This window comes from Pongo abelii, chromosome 5 (genome assembly GCF_028885655.2).
Source record: "Pongo abelii isolate AG06213 chromosome 5, NHGRI_mPonAbe1-v2.0_pri, whole genome shotgun sequence".
NCBI classification, from domain to species: Eukaryota; Metazoa; Chordata; class Mammalia; order Primates; family Hominidae; genus Pongo; species Pongo abelii.
The window spans coordinates 53,345,907-53,369,380 of NC_071990.2; the positions used below are offsets into that span (position 1 = coordinate 53,345,907).

General features: G+C 41.7%; 1 protein-coding gene across 1 annotated transcript; it reads right to left on the bottom strand.

Annotated features, from left to right (window-relative positions):
- Window positions 1-2,553: 2,553 nt before the first annotated feature.
- Window positions 2,554-20,298, bottom strand: LOC100450224 (glutathione S-transferase A3). The gene is given in 9 exon segments (XM_063725293.1): window positions 2,554-2,669; window positions 2,672-2,681; window positions 3,614-3,745; window positions 6,438-6,576; window positions 6,659-6,666; window positions 8,303-8,430; window positions 9,423-9,498; window positions 14,647-14,756; window positions 20,283-20,298. Coding segments are annotated over 9 exon segments (729 nt in total). The 3' UTR covers window positions 2,554-2,559.
- Window positions 20,299-23,474: the final 3,176 nt, after the last annotated feature.

Genomic DNA, 23,474 nt, shown 5'->3' on the forward strand with positions numbered 1-23,474 from the left:
TACTGAAGAAGAACCTGCCTTCTTCATGACTGGGTTGAAGGAGTTCCCAGAATGTTTTCTTGGCTCAAATTGTTACCCATCAGTGGGCACCCTCAGATTCCAGCAAACCAGTCTCAAGTCTTCATTGGCTAACTATGACTTTTCTTGGCAGCCTAAGAAGTGAGAGTATGTGGTAATAATACATGTATAGGAGTTAATGGGAAGAGGAAGAATTCAAGAACCAATATTTATTGAAAACTTCCTAATGATCCTTCCTCAATCTAGTCCCTTTCAATATTTTATATCTTTAACCCTCCTTATAGTCCCATGAAATGGTTGTTTTCTCCATTTTTTAGTTAATGAAATGGAACATCAGAGAAATGCAGTGTTCACAGTCACACCCTGGTTGGTGATGGACATGAATATCTACACCAAGGACTAAAATGAAATCATGCCTGGAAGCCACCCAATGAAGGCCCTGGGAACCCATGAACTGGCTGTGAAACCAGAGGATGTCACTGACAGGGAGGACAGGCAGGGAGCTAAGTCACTCTTCAAAACAAAAAGCAAAAATTAGGCCTCAGAGTTGTATAACTGTAGTTAGAAGACCAAATTCTTTCAACAGACAGAGAATGCTAATCCCTTGCTTCTTTTGGCATTCTATATTCTAACTCTGTGGGGTGCATTTTGTTTCATAACCTGGAATAAAAGATGTTGCTGCATTAACTTTGCAAGATATGGAAGGAGCTAGCATTTGTTCAACGTCAGTCACACAACTGGTTAGTTTTCTAAACTTCTCTTCATTTTATCCTACAAAAGTCACCTAAGGTGAATGAGGTTTTTATTCTTTTTTTTTACAGTTGGGGATACGAGGTTTTTTAAAGTAACTTGCCCAGATTAAGTGGTGGATCTGGGATTCAAACTCACTGCTATTAAAAACTAAAGACCGAGTCTTATTTTCTATGTTAGTGTTTCTCAAATATGCATGGTAATCTTTCAGCGGATTGTGAAACCTCACTACTTTTTAAAATAAAATAGAAAAGAATAGAAAATATCAGCGAGCATGACATGTTGAAGGGTAAGTAATGTTTCATGAGTTGTTAGTTTCAGTTATTTGTGTGTTGTGTGTATGGATGTTTGCATGTGTGCACGCTCACTTGGTCATTGTAAATGGTTAGAGATAAATTGACTGGGCTCATCAGTGAAGTTTGATAGCCCTTGCTCTATCCCAGGCTGTTTGGGAGGTGGAACATAGCAGAGTATCAGAGAATGAAAACCAATGGCTGCACGGACAGATGCAACTAATTGTATCATGAATGTGAATGGAAGGACACAGGACTCATTGAAAGCAGGAGTTCCAGTGCCAGGACTTAGGAACAGTTGCATTTTCTCTCCAAACGCTCAGCTCTGTCATTAAACATTAAGATTCTTCTTGCAAAGTTTTGTGGTTGTTGAATTTGGAACAAAAATGTACTTGTCTTTGCCAACTAACGTATTTCTTAAAAAGTTTGTATGACTTGAATTTAGACATCAAAATCTTTTAAATGTCTACGTTTTAAAATGTGGGAGTCAAGAGTTTAACCTTTGGAAAATGAAGAATTCTTAGAAACCATACTGAATCAACTCACCTGTTTTGTAATTAGAAATTTTGACACTGCACTTTTCTATCTTGGGAAATGGAAATAGCATTATTCAGCAGAAAGAAAGGGAGCATGAAGTTCACACGGAAGTGTGGGGTGTGGTTGTTTAATTGCTATGGATTAGAGTTCACAGTGTCGTAATTCTAATCTCCACACTAAGCTCCCTTAGCCATTGATTGAGGATCATGTTTCAACAGGAAAGAATTTTTATCTTACATAACATTTTATCACAACACTACTGCTGGTAACTAACATGTCACCTTCTCAATATGAGGTTTCCTAAGGTCCGGCTAAGACTGGGACGAAGGTTACCATTGAACTTTGTTGGGTCAACAGAAAATGAGAAGCAGAGAGCTCAAGGATTTGCCATGGGTCATGCACATATGCTCCTCATTCATGATCAATATCTAGGGAGTGTGTCTACCTTCTGCAACAACCCTGGGAAATGGCTCCTAACATCCTAATTATAAATGGGCACACTGAGGTTCAGAGAGCTAAAGTGACTGGCCCACGCTGCACACTTGGTGAGTGTTGGGTCAGCCTGAACTCCTTCTGATTGCAGGTCCAGAGCTGTCCAGAGCTTTTCCACTCCACCCCATAACCTGGCTCTCAGCTCCTGTCTGAGAAGTTGTTTTATATTTTCCTATTCAGAGTCCATTAGCTAACTAAATGGTGGAAGGCAAGGGCAAGAGGGGAACATCTAATTCTTGAGTTCTTTCTGTTAGCAACTTTTCAGGGGACTTTCAGAAAGTGTGCCTTTCTCTACTTTGATAAACTAAAATCCAGAGTGAGTTGAGGACTAGTATAACTGTATTTATATCAATAAAAAAAAATGGGCTTAACATCACAAAAGCCACAATTAACATTTAGGTAAAGTACTTCATTGTGTAAAAGGTTAGAATATTGGTCTTGCTTGTTCTTGGCCTCCATGGCTGCTTTATCAAATCTTCAAAATCTCTCTTGCTTCTTCTAAAAGTTTTGCCTTTGTGGGAGGCTTCCTCTGGCTGCCAGGCTGCAGAAACTTCTTCACCGTGGGCAGTTTGCTGATTGGGTTTTCAGGGCCTGCAATGCACAAAGCACAGCCTCAGAGTGAAGCCAAGGACTGACACCACTATTAATACCACCCAGGGAATCTGAGCCCCTCCTACACAAAGACCAAATGAGGCCCCTCCATCAGCACCAGTATGAAGGCTGGGAAACAGACTCTGAGCGAGAAATAAGAGATAAGAGGAATATGAGAGAAAGAAGAGAAAAAAGATAAGAGAAAGAATATAAGAGGGAGAACAAGAAGCTCACTAGCATTTTCCCAAAGATGTATTTTAGATTTTATTTGGTTCAGTCTCCCTACTCTCTTCTTTATACATCAATCCTGAGGATTCATGGCTTTTGTGTAAGTCAAGAAAAAACAATGTGCCTGTGAGATATCGACACAGATCAGCCTCTAGGCAGAAGTGAAAATATGGGAAAAGTGAGTTAGAAATGAAAATAGAAAATGTTAAAGACAAACCATGGGGCCACACCCACTGAGGTATACAGGGCTGGGGGCAGTGTACTCGGAGAGCTGTGCAGAGAGGAACGCAATCAATGTCTGATAGCGGGAGCCAGAGCCCAGGGAAGGAAACCAGATGGAAAGGGCCCTGCTCAGACAGACTTGGCGTGGGAAGACAAGGGCACATATGGGATAAAGGACATCACAGAGAATTCAGGAACAGAAACCACATTGAAATAGAGGGATGGAGAGAGATGCTGGGCCCTGGGTCCTTTCCATGAGAAAATGCTCTTCATGAGGTAGCATGCACCACACATTTCACTGACATAACAAGAATCTTTCCCTGATTGTGAGGAATCAGGGCCCGGAAGCTCACTTTGGAGACCTGAGGGCACTGAAGGCCTGGAGAAGGCTGGGGTCAGAACATGGCCAGTCCCAGGACCCAGATATGAGATCCCATGATGGGAGATGTGGGGCTGCCTCTCTGGGCTACGAAATGGGTCACCTTCAGCAGAGGGAAGTTGGAGATAAGGCTGGAGTCAAGCTCTTCCACATAGTAGAGAATTTCCACCAGGTGAATATCAGCCCGGCTCAGCTTGTTGCCAACAACGTAATCTTGTCCGCAGCTCTTTCACACCTGGATAATTGGAGGAATCAGACCAGGAACACATGCGCAATCAGGCTGGGGCCCCTGCTTCTTCCTGAGTTTCTCCAGCCTGGCTCTCCCACCTCTGCTGCCTCACTGCATGGGTGCAGAGACCCGGACCTTTCTCCATGTTCCCTGACTCGTTGAGAGAGTAAGAAGTGTAGCTCTGCTAATTCCTTGGTTGGAGCCCAGGCTCTCATTTTCTCTTCATTCCACCTAAATGCGGTGTCCACAACACCCACTCGGCTTGCATCTTCCACATGGGCCAGAGGCTTAGCACCTGCTATATGTTCTGTCTTTCCCAGACCCTACAGCATGCAGCCCTGACGTTCAGGGCATGATTCTACACTCTGCTATCTCTCTCCAATCTCTCTTGGGCAGTGACTCTACCTTCATGACAGCACTCTTCCCCCAGGAGGAGACTATATCACAGTCCTCATTTCTCCTTGTATGCGCTCATTTCCTGCTCTAGGATCTGAAGTAAACCTGGGTGAACTTGAATTCATCCCCTTTCTTGCAACATTGGCACTTACTGAGTTCCTGTGTTATAATCTGCATGCCACAGTATCCAGGGTGAACTGCATTGATGTCTGCAACTTACTTTGAAATGCAAAAAAAAAAAAAATGTGTTTGACTGAGGGAGACAGAAGTGGAGTGACTGACACATGTGGTACAGCCCAGATGAGGAGATGTTAATTTTGCTCTCTAGGTGGTTGGTGTATATATGTTCATAAAATATTTCTTTCAACTATTGTGAATGTATAAAATGTTTCATAACAAAATTTTTAGTGATATGTGGTATTTATTAAAATATTTTAGCACATTCACACCATAAATAATAACATGAGAAAACATAACAGCATTACTGATTTAAGGTAATATTTTGGCAAATACCCTTTCAGACTGTGTATACATATATAAGTGTAAATAATTACTTGGTACATAAAGAAAATGCAACATCAAATGCTATATTGTAGCATACATAGTTCAAATTCATGTATCATGGGACTCTGGTAGAACTGGTGAAATTCTTCCTCACAGTCTATTTTTATACCTTGCCTTGAGAGTCAAGAGCTCAATTAACATCAAGGAAGGCTTTTTGGACCTGAAGGTCAGTGCCCCAAAAATGCGCAGGCACTATTTTTCTGTTGCCTTATGTTATGGACTGAATGTTTAGGTTTCCCCAAAATTCATATGTTGGGATCCTGACCCCCGATGTGATGCTGTTAGTAGGTGGGGCTTCCAGGAGACGATCAAGTCATGGGGGTGGAGCTCTCATGAATGACATTAGTCCCCTTTTATAAAAAGGGACCTTAGAGAACTCCTTTGGCATGTTTGCCATGTGAGGACACAGCCAGAGATTGGCTGTCTATGAACCAAGGAATAGGAGCTCCCCAGATATGAAAACTGCTGGCACATTGATCTTGTACTTCCCAGCCTACTGAGCTGTGAGATGGAAACATCTGTTCTTTAAGCTACCCAGTCTGTGGTATTTTTGTTATAGCAGCCAAACTGCTAAGAAACCCTCTAAACTCTTAGTGTCCTTATAGACTAAACAGCTTCTACCATGACCTTTACAACAGTGAAATATGCCAGCATTTGGTCAATAACTGCCAGCTTTCCTAATTTTTGCCTCCACTTTCAGTTTATGACCAAACACACAAAGTAAAATATCGATCTCTGAACAATCACATAGAAATTCACATTTCTAGCTAGCCAGCTTACAGCATCTTCATGCCAACAACCTGCAATCAGGGCATAAGTTTTTCCACCATAAATCTCTCAGACTTTCCCGCCTGCCTCTGAATCTCTGGCAAACGCAAGTGATGGTGCCTGACTTCCTTACTATAGCAAGCTCGAAATAAACACCTTTTGCTTATTCTCATTTGGGTTGTCTTCATTCACTTTCACAGTTTTTCCGGAGGTTGCAACAAGACATGGTCTATGTTGCCCATTGCCATGAACTCCAGCTGTCAACCAGGTGCGGTATCCACAAAGGTTCCTTGTGCCTTGTGGCAAGTCCGCACCTGGGCTGAACTCTTTTCTCTTTGCTTTGCGCTCTTTCACTTTTTATTCTCAGTTTGGACCTTGGTTTTGTATTGGTTCCCATCTGCTTACCATCCTTAATAGAACCAGGCCTTTTTTGCCTGTTTGTTTCTTTTCAGTCTTTTGTGGTACTGCTTTGTGTCATGCTATCAAGAAGTGTTGTTTGTCATTTAAAAAAAAAAGAGGCAGCATATAGGCATAGGCCCAAAAGCCTGTTTTTCAAGACAGCCTCACAGTACACTGAGTTTGAGGTTATCACCGGATCTCTGTCCATGTGTACAAACTTTGCTGTGGGTCATCCCTAAAACTAAATGAAATTCTTCACTGTTGGTTTTTGTTCTTGTTGTTCTTTGAACTTGGCAGTGATCCAGGCAGAAGATTACAGCTTCCACTTGGGGCAGAGTAGTGACTGTGACTTTAGGTTTCCTTTATCCCTGTTAGGTGGTAATCCATATAGTTGGGTGAAAAAAATCTCTTTTGTAGTTTGGGGGCTTAAATCATGTAGCCGCTGAAAAGATAAAGACATGCCTAGGGCAAGATATGGGGAAGGGGCATGGCGCTTCCATGCCTTCCCTGGACATGCCACCCTCCAAGAAGCTCCATGCATGTGTTCAGGTATACAGAAGCTCCCAGGTACAGTTTCAAAGACAGGAAAATAATGGCTTCTTGTTCCCCCTTTGATCAGGGCAAGCTTTGCATCTTTTTCCTTAAGTGGAGGTAATACGTAATGAAGAATCTTTTCACTCAAACCTGCCCTACCTTCTACATGTATCCTTCTACATTCGTCCTGAAAGATAAAAAGAACCAAACTGTCAAAATGCCTTCTGCCTTAGATTTTATGGTTTAAACACCTGAGACATTAGAGCCTCAGATGGTGACAAAGTAATTCAGCTCCAGTGGGTGCCTTTTATATGCCAGTCATGCTGTTAGTTATACACATATATTACATTTATTTCTCAGAACATGCTACAGGGGTAGATATATGTCCAAAATGTTTGTCCTACACATGACCAAATACAGGTACAGAGAACATCAACATCAGTGACCTGTCTAGAGTCACAGTCATGAGAGGAATTAGTGGAATCGCTGCAAGTAACCACTGATGCTACAAATAGGGTTTGCTATCTCCGCTGTGGTTTCCTTTATGCATGAGCTTAGCATGATTCATATAGCTAAAGACCTACCATTTAAGTAATCCCAAGGCAGAGTCCATGGAACAGCCATCTCGAACATTTCTGTCTCCTTTTCTCACCATACTACATATCTCAGGCTCATTTTTATGCTCAATATTCGAAGTTCTAAAAAAATTAAAAATAACAATAAATAAATAGGAAATAAAGCATATCTCTAAAAGCTATCTCTAAAGATATATACTTTCAAGCAAGCTAGTAATTTTCAACAGCAACAAAAAAAGAAGCTCTCCCAATTATTTTCTAATCACCTGGGAAAGCTGTAGCACTTTGGCAGCCACTCCCCTTAGCCCAGCCCCCTCCATCCAGCCCCTTGCAATGACTGATTTACTTTCTAGATTTGAATGGTCTGGATAGTTCACACAAAAGCAATCATGTAACATGTGGCCTCTGGTGTCTGGTTTCTTTTATGGAACATGTTTTCAAGGCTTACCCATGTTGTAGCATGCATCAGTACTTTGTCCCTTTTCATAGTTCAAGAATATTCCATTGTCTGCTATAGCACATCTTGTTCCTCCATTCATCCATGGGTGGACATTTGGGTAGTTTCCACCTTTTGCATATCATGAATAACTCTCCTATGAACATTTCTGTGCATGGATTAGTGAGGCTGTGTTTTCCTTTCTCCTGGTGGTAGACCTGGTAGTGGAATTGCTAGGTCATTGGTAACTCTATCTTGGACTTTTCAAGGAAGTGCCAACAGGGGAGGAGATCCCTCCTCCCAGCTTTGCTGGTGCAAAATCATTGTGGCTGCTTAGGTCTGTATCAAAGGCTTCACTTTAGGTAATCCTGGTATCTTGGGCACCAGCCTCTGCTAATCTTAGTCAAGTTGACCAGTTCATATAATTAGTTGGTAACATAGGTTCCAGGTCATCATTCTTGGAATTATTGGAACCTGAGATTCAGCTTCTTTAGAGCCTTCTCTCCCCAGGCCTTCATCTACCGACTCTTAAACATTCTATGCCTTGTCCTAAGCTGTTGTTGGCGCCCAGTCTCTGAAGGCCTGAGCACCTGGAATCATGATTTGCCATCCTCCTGAGTTCATGTTTCCTCAGTGTTTGGAAATCTCTGTCAGGGTGCTCGATCCATGGACTGCATCCTTTTCTAGAATCACCCTCACCTGAACCCACCCCATGTTCACTGTTTCCTCATTTCCATGGGACTCTGCAATACTGCAACTCAGCGTACACACCCAAGGCCCAGACTGATGCTGACCATAATGCCCCTGCCACGGTCCTGCCCACTCAAGGAAGGACCTAAATCACTCTGTATTCTCTGTTAATGGAAGAATAGAAAATATACCATACAGGACTCTCTCCTTTATGTCTTTCTCATAGAGATTGTATTTGCTGGCAATGTAGTTGAGAATGGCTCTGGTCTGCACCAGCTTCATCCTGTCAATCTCAACTATTGGCACTCGCTGGAACATCAAACTCCCATCTTTAGAAAGAAGGAAAAAAAGGAGAGCGAGATGTCTATGAATCCCAGTCTTTCAGCATGAAAAAATGTTTGCTGAAATGACTAAATTTATAAAATAGAAAAGAAATTATTGCCTGGTATAACCTCTCAAAGGAAATAGAAATTTGTTTTTAGCTTCCTTAGTCCTTCTTTTTCTTATCAAGCTTCCTCTTACCTTGTAGCCTGTTATTTCATTTATGTTTTTGTTCCTCATCCAGATACATAATAGGTCCCTTGTATTTTTTGTGTTGATATATCTTCATGGATATTTTAGGAAGAAGTTGGGAGAGGCTGCTGCAGTCTCACCAGCCACATGCCGTTTAAGATGGGAATATACCAAAGTAAATCTCATGATGTGAAGACATTAAAGACAGTTCTGAGAGAAGTTTCTATGTAGGCCCTTTGTATACTCTTCAATACCCCCACTGGACAGTGTGTGCAGGGTGGGTGCTGTGTTCCTCACTCTACTGCTGCTACCCTGGCTCATGTCCCTCCTCACCCTCTGACCTGGACTTCCAACCAATTCAACACTATCTCATTATCTAAGCCTACAATGTTGCAAGAATATCACCTTGTCAAATTCATAAGAGAAATGAATTCAAGATGGACCTATTCCAACTCCTTCCCTCTGATGCATGTCCGTGCGTGTCCTTGGATGGGGAGGGCTGTATGGGATCCCGAACCAACCACAGCTCATTCACAGTGTTGAAAGAATGAAAGCAAGGAAAGGCCATTCTCAGGGTGTGGGGGATGGCTCCTCTAGCAAATACTCTAAGAGATCTGGCCCTTTTAGCCTGGAGAGAGTTGACAGAACTGCTCAAGGAGCCCCACCCTTTCTACTTTAACCACATTTTTCCCTCTCCACCACCCCAACTACCACCCTTCACACACATAGACATGGCCTGGTGTTAAAACCTTCAAGTGTACCTTCTACTAGATACCTTCATCAGAGACACGTAGAGACTTGATCTTACCATTTCTTAACTTTTCCAAATCTTCTGCAGATTCTAGAAATTTCTCTTCAAACCGAAAGCAGAATCAGTAAATGGGCTCCTGATAAGTCATTCCATAGCATTATAGACTTTTAACCTTGAATGGCTACTGTCTGATACATAATTTGGAGAATATAAGATTTCTGAGTTTGGCAGTGCACACAGAGGAGTCTGGTCATGGCCATTTGGAAATTTAGACTAGATTCATCAAGAAAAAGGCATGGATCACAGCACATAGCCACTCAGTCTTTCAGTTCACTTCATCTACACCCTGATCTCTCCCATGTCCATGATTAGGTCATGATTTGAGAGGGGATGTCACTGGCTTTAAGGGATCAAGCAGTTCTTCTAGTTATGGTGTCATCATATCATAGGAAAGCGTGTGTCTCCAGATGAGATCAGACCACAGCCTTTGTGTCCCCAGTGTGGAGTATGCAATGGGCTAATGACCATCAAAGATTCTTCCACCAAGGAACCTCTGCTGTAATTTATATCACCCCACTTGTTAGGAGCCCTACGGTGCATGAGACAGGTCCTGCTATTGCAGAGCTTTAACTCTTGCAACGATAGTTTCCCCTCCTGGAGTAAATGGAACACAACAGAGTAGAATTCTCAATTTGAGGAAGGAATTAGGGTCCCCAGACTAATGTTATTTTTAATGAAACTCTCTGGTTTATGATATGGCTGTGTGGGTTTAATATCACTATTTTCATGTCCTGGCTTCTTGATTTTGGACACATTGTTTAATCTCTCTGTGTCTCAGTATCCTAACCTGTGAAATGGACATACTTATGATGCTTTTTTTAAAGACTGGTATGAAAGGTCAGGCGCAGTGGCTCACGCCTGTAATCCCAGCACTTTGGTAGGCCGAGGCGGGCGGATCCCCTAAGGTCGGGAGTTCAAGACCAGCCTGTCCAATATGGAGAAACCCCATCTCTACTAAAAATACAAAAATTAGCCAGGTGTGGTGGCACATGCCTGTAATCCCAGCTACTCAGGAAGCTGAGACAGGAGAATCGCTTGAACCTGGGAGGTGGAGGTTGCGGTGAGCCGAGATTGCACCACTACTCTCCAGCCTGGGAGACAAAGTGAGACTCTGCCTCAACGACAACAACAAAAAAAGATTGGTATGAAAATTAAATTTCAAAGTCATGCAAAGCACTTGGAAAGGTAGCAGGTATATAATAAATGCTCATTAAATATATATTTTGGGACTCTGAGAGATGGCTGCTATTTCATAGCATCCTTTTCAAAAAACTTAAGTCAATCTAAAATCACTGAATGTATACTCTCTTGTTGACCTATATCCAGTAATTTAAACTTTGAAATAAATTACACCTTGTCCTGAGAGTAGTTGGAATGGCAGCAAGCAAGGTTGTCTAAATCTGATCAGAAACTCTGAGTAGATGCATTTATTTAATATAAATGTGAAAATCAGTTATTACATAATGATGCAGTTGACTTAATAGGCAGAATCTATAAAAATAAAGGTTAAAGCAGACTCTTACAAAGATTTTCAGGATTTCACTGTTAATACGATCCGGTTCCAATCTTGGCTCTGCCTCATAATAGCTGTGTGATCTGGGAATCATCACTTAACATCTTTAAACATTAGTTCCCTCATCTGCAAAATGGGCATAGAACATTTTCTTAACAGAATGTTTTAATGTTTTCAAAATGCATCATACAGGGCCTGACCCACATACATCAAGTAATAAATAGTAGCTGTGTTTGCAGTGGCTAAGTATACTTTAACAGAGTTCTTTATTGTGAAATGTCAGGAATTTGGGGGTTTCTAGCTTGCTCCATGGAACAGAGTTTGTTGTGGATCTATGATCACACAGGACCAGGATCTAGAGATCATGGTTGGGGGGTGGGGGAGGTGGGGGCAGGAAGGGTGTGCCAGCAATTAATACTGTGTCCAGTTGAGGACAAACCTAAGGAACGTTGTGTGGTCCAGGCAGGAGGGTGACCGAGGTGGTGGGACTGGCAAGTGGGATGTGCTTGTGAGGCCGAGGACTGGGTTGTGATCATCAGCTTTAGGGCATTGAGACCCCAGAAGCCTGAGCAAGGTCTGCAGTCAGCCCTGCCCCCGCCTTCAGTCAAGCTGGATGGAGACCAGGGAGCCTGGGTTGCTCCCAGCCTTGCCCCTCCCTCCCTCCTGCTGAACTCTTCCTGCCCAGGCTCTGAACACATCCCTGAGCTGCAGAGCTGACGTCTGGGTGACAGTGAAACGGGGTATTCATTTGTGCCAAAACAAACAAACAAACAAACAAAACCTGGAATGACAGTGTGTGGATTTCTTGTGTGCTTATTCGTAGGCTTGAGAAAGGGTAAGGCTAAGGTCCCAAGCCTTCGTGAAGCAACGGAGAAAGTGCCTCCCAAGGCTCAGTTCCACACGGCGTTGTGAGGCTGAAGGGGCTCACTGGAAGTTCCCCTCACAGGACGCCACCTCACCTGAAACCCTCTTTTTCTGCTACCATCCAAGGGACAAGATCTCCTAAGTTAGTCCAAGACTCACTCCGGAAGAAAACCCTCTCAGGCAGTTACTGAGGGACTGTGGTCTGGCTAGGACGTGTTTTTCTCAGTGACACCTCTAGAGGGCAGCACTCAACGGAGTCCCATAGACACCTCCCTGCATTTCCTCCTCAGACACTGGGTGGATGATCTGGTAACACTGGGAAATGCTTGAGTGTTCTCCTGGAAGCTCCTGATTTTAATCACCTGTTTACTTGTCTGCATTCTTATAGATATGTAGGCTACCCGAGGGCAGAGACTGAGTCTGTCTTGTTCACTGTCTACCTCCAGAACCTCACACAGAATCTGGCACTTAGTAGGTGCACAACAAAATAATCATTGAATTAGTATGCTGAGTCTTTAACAGGTGAGTACGCAGTTTGACTTTACATTCTCTTTCTAATCTTATGCCTTTTTATCCTCTTATTGTATAAATTTCTAACATGTATAAAAATAACACAAAAGTATAATGACCTTTCTTTTATTCCTCACATAGAATCAATAATTACCAATATTAGGGAAAAGAGTGAAACGCTGTAAAATATTTGAAGAGATTTATTCTGAGCCAAATATGAGTGACCAATGGCCCGTGATACAGCCCTCAGGAGATTCTGGGAACATGTGCTTAAGGTGGTTGGGATATAGTTTAATTTTAGGGAGACATGAGACATCAATCAAATATATAGAGATGTACATTGGTTCAGTCTAAAGGCAGGACAACTGGAAGTGTGGACTTCCAGATTTTGTGTAGATTATAAAATTTTCCAATTGGCAGTTGATTGAAAGAGTTATGATCTAAAGACCTGGGTGTAGGGAAAAGAAAGAGAGAACAGACTGTCACTGTGTCTATGTAGAAAGGGAAGACATAAGAGACTCCATTTTGAAAAAGACCTGTACTTTAAACAATTGCTTTGCTGAGATGTTGTTAATTTGTAGTTTTGCCCCAGCCACTTTGACCCAACCTGAAGCTCACAAAAACATGTGTTGTATGAAATCAAGTTTTAAGGGATCCAGGGCTGTGCAGGACATGCCTTGTTAACAAAATGTTTACAAGCAGTATACTTGGTAAAAGTCATCGCCATTCTCTAGTCTCAATAAACCAGGGGCACAATGTACTGTGGAAAGCCGCAGGGACCTCTGCCCTTGAAAGTGGGGTATTGTCCAAGGTTTCTCACCATGTGATAGTCTGAAATATGGCCTCATGGGATCAGAAAGACCTGACCATCCCCCAGCCCGACACCCGTAAAGGGTCTATGCTGAGGTGGATTAGTAAAAGAGGAAAGCCTCTTGCAGTTGAGATAGAGGAAGGCCATTGTCTCCTGCCTGCCCCTGGGAACTGAATGTCTCAGTATAAAACCCAATTGTACATTTGTTCAGTTCTGAGATAGGAGAAAAACCGCCCTGTGGTGGGAGGCGAGACATGTTTGCAGTAATGCTGCTTTGTTATCCTTTACTCCACTGAGATGTTTGGGTGGAGAGAAACATAAATCTGGCTTACATGCACGTCCAGTCATAGTACCTTCCCTTGAACTTAATTATGACATAGATTCTTTTGCTCACATGTTTTTTGCTGACCTTCTCCTTATTATCACCCTGCTCTCCTACTACATTCCTTTTTGCTGAAATAATGAAAATAATAATCAATAAAAACTGAGGGAACTCAGAGGCCGGTGCTAGTGCAGGTCCTTGGTGTGCTGAGTGCCGGTCCCCTGGGCCCACTGCTGTTTCTCTATACTTTGTCTCTGTGTCTTATTTCTTTTCTCAGTCTCTTGTCCCACCCGACTAGAAATACCCACAGGTGTGGAGGAGCAGGCCACCCCTTCACCTGGGATCAATAGAAAGGAATATCTGGGTTAGGATAATAAGGAGGTATGGAGACCAAAGTTTTATCATGCATATGAAGCATCCAGGTAGCAGGCTTCAGAGAAAATAAATTGTATTAGGTTGGTGCAAAAGTAATTGCGGTTTTTGCCATTGAAAGTAATGTTTCTTATCAGACTTAGAGTCTGTTTTATCAGTAATTCCAAAAGAGAGGAGGGCATGTCCAACTTCCCACTTCCCATCATGGCCTAAATTAGTTTTTCAGGTTAGCTTAGTAATGCCCTTGCTGAGAAGAGGGTTCATTCAGATGGTTGGGGCTGGGGAAGAGGCTTAGAATTTTATATTTGGTTTACACCAGCTAAAGCCAATGTGTTTTCATCTACATGCCCACCCACTTTCTCCTTGTAATAATGTGAGGAAATCCCAGATACCATATATTTTATTCTTAGATACCTCAATGTGTTTCCCTAAAACAGAAGAACGATTTTAAATATAGCCATAGTACATTATCACACATGAAACATTAACAATAATTTTTTCATGACATCAAATATTCAATCAATACGTATGTTTCTGTTACACAAATGCCATAAATTATTTTTTATGGTTTGTTTAAATCCAAGTTCAGTTAATCCACACATTCTGATTAGTTTCTTAAATGTATCTTAATGTTTATGCTCTTAGATGAGAAGATATTTTAACAATTTATTAGATCAAATTCATCATCCCTTTTTTAATAACTGCTAATTTTCCTTAAGGTACAACACTTGACAAGTCATTTAGTAAGAAATGTCTTATAGTTTCTGAGGGAAAAGTATCTGGTAAGGTCAATTTTAGATCCAACTTAAGATGACCTCTCAGGACCTACCTGTACTCCAGCTGCAGCTAGGAGCCACTGGATGGACTCCATTCTGCCGTGTCCATTGTTGTAGCAGAGCTTGGGTTTCCCACCATGATAGCAGATTCCTGGAGTTTTCTCTAAGCATGAGTGAAAGAATGAATGAATGAACGAATAACTGAAGCCATAGAATCAAAAATGTTCATTAGGATGTATGGCTGAAAACCACCAACAATACTGAAGAAGAATCTCCCTTCTTCATGACTGGGTTGGAGGAGTTCCTGGAATGTTTTCTTGGCCCAAATTGTTACCCATCGGTGGCCACCCTCAGATTCTAGCAAACCAGTCTCACGTGCCCATTGGTTAAATGTAACCATTCTCGCCATGCTAAGAGGTGAGAGTTTGTGGTAATAATGCATATATGGAAGGTAGTGGGAAGAGGAAGAATTCAAGAACTAATATTTATTAAAAACATCCTGGTGATACTTCCCCAACGCTAGTCCCTTTTAATATGTTATATCTTTAATCCTCCAAAGTCCCATGAAATGCCTATTATTATTTTTTTTTATTTTTTTTTACTTTTTTGAGACGGAGTCTCGCTTTGTCACCCAGGCTGCGGTGGCACAATCTCAGCTCACTGCAAGCGCCGCCTCCCAGGTTCAAGCCATTCTCCTGCCTCAGCCTCCTCAGTAGCTGGGACTACAGGCGCCCGCCACCAAGACCAGCTAATTTTTTGTATTTTTAGTAGAGACAGGGTTTCACCGTGTTAGCCAGGTTGGTCTCGATCTCCTGACCTAGTGATCTGCCTGCCTCAGCCTCCCAAAGTGCTGGGATTACAGGCATGAGCCACTGCGCCTGGCCGAAATGCCTATTATTATCTCCATTTTTTTGGTTAATGAAATGGAACATCAGAGAAGTGAAATGCAATGTTCACAATCACACTCTAGCTGGTGATGAACATGAAAATCCACACCCAGGACTAAAATGAAGGCAGTCCTGGAACCCACCTAGGTGAAGGCCCTGGGAATCCAGTAAGCGACCAAGAAACCAGAGGATATCATGACAGGGAGGACCAGGAAGGAGCAAAGTCACTCTTCAGCTCTTTGGCTGTTAGGCTACTGATATGGTTTGGCTCTGTGTCCCCACCTAAATCTCATCTCGAATTGTAATCCCCATAATCCCCACATGTTGCGGGATGGACCTGGTGGGAGATTATTGGATCATGGAGGTGGTTTCCCCCATGCTGTTCTCCTGACAGTGAGTTCTCAGGAGATCTGATGGTTTTATGAAGGGCAGTTCCCCCTTCTCTCTCTCTCTCTCTCTGCTGCTGCCTTGTGAAGAAGATGCCTGCTTCCCCTTCACCTTCCACCATGACTGTAAGTTTCCTGAAACCTCCCAGCCATATGGAACTGTGAGTCAGTTAAAATTCTTTCCTTTATAAATTACTCAGGTTCAGGGAAGTTCTTTATAGCAGCGTGAAAATGGACTAATACAGCTATGTTTGATCAAATGGAGAAATAGGGCCTCAGACTTGCTTAACTGTAGCTACGAGATCCAAATTCTTTAAACATATAGAGAATCATAATTTCTTGATTCTCTTGGAATTCTATTTTCTACCTCTATAGGGTGCATTTTGTTTTATAACCTGGAAAAAGAGATGCTGCATTAATTTTGCAGGGAATGGAAGGAGTTAGAATTTGTTCAATGTCAGTCGCACACTGATCATTCTTCCAAATTTATCTTCATTTTATTCTACAAAAATCACCTAAAGTGAGTGCTGTTGTTAATCTCATTTTACAGTTAAGAATACTGAGATTTTTTGAGTAACTTGCCCAAAGTAAGTGGTGGATCTGGGATTCAAACCCACTGCTATTCAAAATCAAAGACTGGCCGGGTGCAGTGGCTCACACCTGTAATCCCAGCACTTTGGGAGGCCAAGGCAGGTGGATCACCTGAAGTCAGGAGTTCAAGACCAGCCTGGCCACACTGGTGAAACCTCGTCTCTACTAAAAATACCAAAAAATTATCCAGGCATGGTGGTGCACGCCTGTAATCCCAGCTACTAGGGAGGCTGACGCACAAGAACCGCTTGAACCCAGGAGGTAGAGGTTGCAGTGAGCCAAGATCGCACTGCTGTCGTCCAACCTAGGCGACAGAGCGAGACTCTGTCTCAAAAACAAAAACAAAAAACAAAGACTGGGCCTTATTTTTTATGTTAATGTTTCTGAAATACGCATGGTAATCTTTCAGCAGATTGTGAAACCCAATACTTTAAAAATAAGATATAAAAGAATAAAAAATACCATGACATGCTGGAGAGTAAGTAATGTTTCATGAGTTTTTAGTTTCAGTTATATGTATGTTATGTGTATGGATGTTTGCATGCATGCACACTCATTTGGCCATTGCAAATGGTTAGAGATAAATTGATTGGGGCTCATTAAGGAAGTTTGATAGCCTTTGCTCTATCCCAGCCTGCTTGGGAGGTGGAACATAGCAGAGTATCAGAGAATGAAAACCAAGTCTACCAGGACAGACCATAAATAATCGTATCACGAATTTGAATAGAAACACACAAGACATTGAAAGCAGGCATTCCAGTGCCAGGACCTAGGAACAGTGGCATTTTCTCTCCAAACTCCCAGCTCTGTTATAAAATATTAAGATTCTTCCTGCAAAATTTTGTAGTCATTGAGGTTGATATATTGGTACAAAAATATACTTGTGTTTACCAACAGTTGTATTTCTAGAAAAGTATGTATGACTTGAATTTAGAAATCAAAATCTCTTAAATATCTACATTTTAAAATGTGGAACTCAATAGTCTAACTTTTAGAAAGTAAAGAATTCTTTGAACATACTTAATCAACTCATCTGTCTTGTAATTAGAGACTCTGCACATTGCACTTTCCTCTCATTGGAAATGGAAATAGCGTGATTCAGCAGAAGGAAAGGGAGAGTGAACCTCACAGAGAGTGGGTGTGCTTGTTTAATTGTTATTAACTAGAGATCACAGAGTGATTCAAATCGCACACTTGCACCCTTAGCCATTACTGAGGATCATGTTTCAAAGGGAAATGAATTGTTATCTTACATAGCATTTTATCACAATGCTCCCGCTTATAAGTAACGTATCACCTTCACCTTCACAATATGAGGTTTCCAAAGGCCAGACCAAGACTGGGACAAAGTTTACCACAGAGCTTTGCTGGGTTAACAGAATTTGAGAACCAGAGAGCTCAAAGATTTGCCATGAGTCACACACACGTGCTCCTCATTCACGGTCAATATCAAGGGAGTGTGTCTACCTTCTGCAACAACCCTGGGAAATGGCTCCTAATATCCTAATTAAAGATGGACACACTGAGGTTCAGAGAGATAAAGCGACTGGCCCACGCTGCACACTTGGTGAATGTTGAGTCAACCTGAACTCTTTCGGATTGCAGCTCCAGAGCTTTTCCACTCCACCCTGTAAGATGCCTCTGCTTCTGTCTGAGAAATTGTTTCATATTTTCCCATTCAGACTCCATTAGCCAGCTAAAGGTTTAAAGACGAAGGCAAGAGGCGAATATCTGAATCTTGAGTTCCTTTCTGTTAGCAGCTTTTCAGGAGCCTGATTAGAAGAAAAAATTAATAAAAGTTTGCCTTTCTCTTATTTGACAACCTAAAAACCTGAGTGAGTTGAGGACTAGTATATTTACCTCAATTAGAAAACGAGCTTGTATTGAAAGGAATATAACCTATGATAATCCCAGTAGTAAATTAAGAGTTAGGTCTCTGAGTGGTCCTAATTACACTGTTTCTTATCAGAGAGAAGGGAGACTGAGATAAATCACAACTCCTTCCATTATGAGGTTCATAAACTCAGGCTCTCTAAATTCTGAGCTCAAGTTTCTCTTTTCAAAATAGGGACTGTTAGCCAGGTGTGGTGGCTCATGCCTGTAATCCCAGCACTTTGGGAGGCCGAGATGGGCAGATCATTTGAGATCAGGAGTTCGAGACCAGCCCAGGCAACATGGCGAAACCACGTCTCTACTAAAAATAAAAAAATCAGCCGGATGTGGTGGCAGGCTCCTGTAGTCCCAGCTACTAGGGAGGCTGAGGCAGGTGAATGTCTTGAACCCAGGAGATGGAGGTTACAGAGAACTGAGATCACGCCACTGCACTCCAGCCTGGATGACACAGAGAGATTCTGTCTAAAATAAACAAACCAAAAATAGGAATTTCCATACCTACTTTTGAGGGCTGTTGAGAAAGTTAAATGAAATAATTGATCTGGTTTGGCTCTGTGTCCCCACCCAAATCTCATCTCAAATTGTAATCTCTATAATCCACTCATGTTGAGGAAGAGACCTGGTGGAGGTGGTTGGATCATGGGGGCGGTTTCCCCCAAGCTGATCTCATGATAGTGAGTGAGTTCTCATGAGATCTGGTGGTTTTATAAGCAGTGGTTTCTCCTGCTTTCTCCTTTTCCTGCTGCGTTGTGAAGAAGGTACTTCCTTCTCCTTCACCTTCCACCACGATTGTTAAGTTTCCTTAGGCCTCCCCAGCCATGCAGAATTGTGAGTCAATTAAACCACTTTTCTTTATAAATTACCCAGTCTCGGGTTTTTTTAATAGCAGTGTGAAAACAGACTAATAAAATAATGTACATAAAATTCATAATAGGAACTCAGTAATGAGAGTGTCCTCCAACCCTCACTTCTTGGGATGTGGATGAGTCTTTCTGAACACATTGGGTAGTACATGGGTCTCCTGTCTGTCTCTCTCTCTCTCTCTCTTAACCCATCAAGCTCTGGTAAAAATAAGATTTTATGTATATCCAGATTTTTTTTTCAAAGAAGTCATACAGTGGGTCTTTTCTATAAAGCTCCTGTGCAGAGGTTAATGATATTCACTAATCCAGTCAACCTGGGTGATATGGTTTGGCTGTGTCTCCATCCAAATTTCATCTTGAACTGTAGCTCTCATAATTCCCACGTGTCACAGGAGGGACCCAGAGAGAGGTAATTGAATCATGGGGGTGGGTCTTTCCGTGCTGTTCTTCTGATAGTGAGTAAGCCTCACGAGATCTGTAGGTTTTATAAAGGGGAGTTCCCCTGTACACACTCTCTTGCCTGCTGCCATGTAAGAGGTCCCTTTGCTCTTCCGTCGTCTTCTGCCATGATTGTGAGGCCTCCCCAGCCACGTGAAACTATGAGTCCATTAAACCTTTTTTACTTTATAAGTTACTCAGTCTCAGGTATGTCTTTATTAGCAGCATGAGAACAGACTAATACACTGGATTAACAGGAAGTTTTCAGTGAAAGTTCAGGGAGGCCTGACCCATCGTTAACACAGTCTTGCTTAACTCCTAGACTACAGCAGATCCCTGGTTCCCAGGTTATTTTATAACCTTGAAAAAGAGATGATTTATATCCCAGAAAAAGCCTCCCATACCCTGCACCTGGTGGGCCTTTCTCCTCAGACCAGGCCCAGCTACTACTACTCATCCCCTGCTCAGGGCAGTCTGAGCCTTTCCTATTGCCAGGCCCCCTTTGCATGAACTCCAGCCATGCATGTGGGAGCCCCACTGCCTCTCTCCAGCCATTCATAGTTCTTGGGCAGGGTCTCACTCTTAACACTTGATGAAAACAGTCACTTCTCTACACCATCCTGTTACTTACCTGAAAATGCAGACATTTTGCTGATTCTTCCTCAATTCCTTGTTTCTGGAGTATTCACCTATTAAAAGCAGTTTCGGTGTCTCAAGCAATGATGATGGCTTGTAGCAAAAAATATTTGGTCTGATTTGGTCCTTGCTCTAAAGGGTTTAAATCTAGTCAGAAAAATAGCCTTGTGGGGCTGGGTGTGGTGGCTCATGCCTCTAATCCCAGCACTTTCAGAGGCCGAGACAGGTGACCACTTGAGCCCAGGAGTTCAAGACCAGCCTGGGCAATATGGTGAAACCTCATCTCTACCAAAAATGCCAAAAAAAAAAAAAAATTACCTGGCATGGTGGCATGTGCCTGTAGTCCCAGCTACTAGGGAGGGTGAAGTGGGAGAATCACTTGAATCCAGGAGGTGGAGATTAAAGTGAGCCTAAATCATGCCATTGTACCCCACCCTGGGTGACAGAGCAAGACTCTGTCACCAAAAAAAAAAAGAAAAGAAAAGAAAAAAAAGAGAAAAGAAAAAAGAAAAACAGGCTTGTGGACAACTAACGGAGCAGAATGTGCTCAGCAGTGACTTCACTTTAATGGGTTCCTGGAAATTCCAACCCAAGAATCATAATTCTCTTAGCCAAGCAAATCAGAGCAAGGGGAGAAGGCTGCCAGACTCAGAAAAAGCTGAGGAACCTGTCTCTTCTGCCCAGGTGGGCTCCCTTTTTCCACAGTAGCATCTCAATCTGTGGGTTCAGCGGATTTTGTACCTCCCAAATGTCTGCTTTCCTACCCTTCAAAGTAGGATCATTCATCTGTATTTAAACATTGCTCTCTGTAATCTCTTGCAACTCTCATTTCAGTATCTTCTCACATGGGTGCTATATTTCCTTCCTGTGAATTCTTTTATAGCTTGCATAGCTCTCAGATCTGGATCCAAAAAGAGGATCTCACTGAAACTCCTGGTCTTCCTTTTATAACATTTCCTGCCCCTCAATATTAAACACTTATTCCAGGCCATCGTCAACTCTTATAATCTAATGACATCATACATTCTAGTCAGATGCCTTTCGGTGCTTCTTAAAAACTAGTTGTATGCTCGAATGACTATGTAGTTCTCCTATCAGGACTTCTGACTTTTAACACTTAGAGAAGTCATGTAGTCAAGTGATTCTCAACCAGGAGAGATTTTACTCCCCTATCCCATTCAGCAATGTCTGCAGACATTTTTGGTTTTCACAACTTAGGGGTACATAGTGCTACAAGATCAGGTAGGTAGAGGCCAGTGATGCCTTGAAATGTCCTCTTATGAACAAGGCAGCCCCTGCACACAAATAATTCCCCAACCCAAGGGGTGCCAAGGGTGAGAGACTTTTTCTTAGCTATTTTCTCGGTTTGTCATGAGTTGGTTGAACCCCAGAGAGAGAATGTGACTTGTCATCCAGCTAATTAGCAGCAAAGACTAAATTAGATTCTAGTTTTCCTGACATTCAGAGACTAATTTATTCTAATAGGAATAGCGCTGCTATACGTTTATTCTAATAGGAACAGCACTGCTATACATTTTAGTGGTCACAGAGATTTCTCCAATTTCCACTTTTGAGCTTGCTTTATGTGAAAATTAAATAATATAGAAAAAAAATAATAGAATCACAACAATGAGTCAACCAATCCTGATTATCAGACTCAATTTTCTGCAGTTTAAGCAGAATTAATAAAGAAATGGGACCATTCCACTAAGTAGACACAGAAGGAGGAAAGAAGGAGGAATTTGGAAAGAGCAAGGTTTTCGGACAAATGTTCAACTGGGCAAAGGACAAGGATTAACAAATAATCATTGAATCAGGAATGTAAAAATTCACAAGAAGGGCATTCTTGCTCTTAATTTTTTCATAATAAATCTAGGTCACTTGCTTTATAAAACCAAAAGTTCTACAGACTTAGATATTAACCTGCAAGTTCTACACAGTGGCTCACAAAAGATTTTACCTGCCCTTTGGAGCATAACAACCTTAAAGTAATATTGAAAAGTCAGTGGCGTCAACACTTGGCAACAAATCACAAAGCACTTCCTGAAGGAAGCACGAATGTGTGTGATATCTAACATCAAGTTGTGAATTAGAATTGTGTTTGGTAGGTATTGGTGGCTCTTTCCTCAGCAGGAGATGGAGGTTTGGAGAAACAACTGCAGACATGGAACTGTGCAGATATATGTCCCTTTCATTGGTCACTGGGAATCCCAAGTCTGTGATCTTGCCAAATTTTCATTCACAATAATTGTATATTGACTACGTGTCTAGAGAAAGCAACTTTGGCACAAACACCTATGTTTCCTCTGGCACTGCTCATATTCTCAGTTGATCTAAAATGGCACCATCACTTTTTTTTTTTTACCTTAGATCATTAACTTTTTTCCTGTTATTATATATCATGCCCTAGTTTTATAAATTCTTCATTTTTACATTTCTATAATGATTGTGAATGTTATCAGAAACAAAATGAAGTTACTAATGTTAAGAAAACCTTGACAAACAGAGCTGGAAAACCATGAAGAGAAGGTTTTCATTCTTTCATGTCGGATAAGAAAAAAAGTTACAAAAAACATAATCTTGCACAAAGGTTATCACAACATTATACAAAAAACTTCTGCAAGGACATCTGACCAGCAACTGCCAGTTCATACTTGGCCTGACGTCACCCTTGTTATTGATGTTTGTAGTGAATGATAAGTATTTTAAAAATTTATTTAATCCTTTTCATTTTTTTCTTAAAAAACCTTTGTCTTCCTTTAACTCCCTAAGCACATATGTGGTTTACTATGGTACACACATACCCATTACAAAACTGTATTCCCAAATAAATATCTTTTATTTTAGAGTCTCTTTGTTTATTGAGTTGACACGATGTATCCAAAAGCAGCTGAATGCACAACTCAAACTGTCATCCAAGCACACAAAGAAGGCATTGATGTGAGTATTAAACTGATTTGTTTTTATTATGTTAAGGATACATTTAAAAGTATTTTTCTAGTGACCTAGATGAAAGGGTATGAGGCAGAATCAGAAGATTTACAAGATCAGTGCTTAGTTTATTAAAGACTGTCACGCTTGTTGTTCAACAACTTAATTTAAGGTCCTAATGCATTTATAAGCTACATGGTCCTTTCCATAGCTCCCTCCCATTGAAAGAGGTACAGTCAGTTTAGCAAAAAGCCAC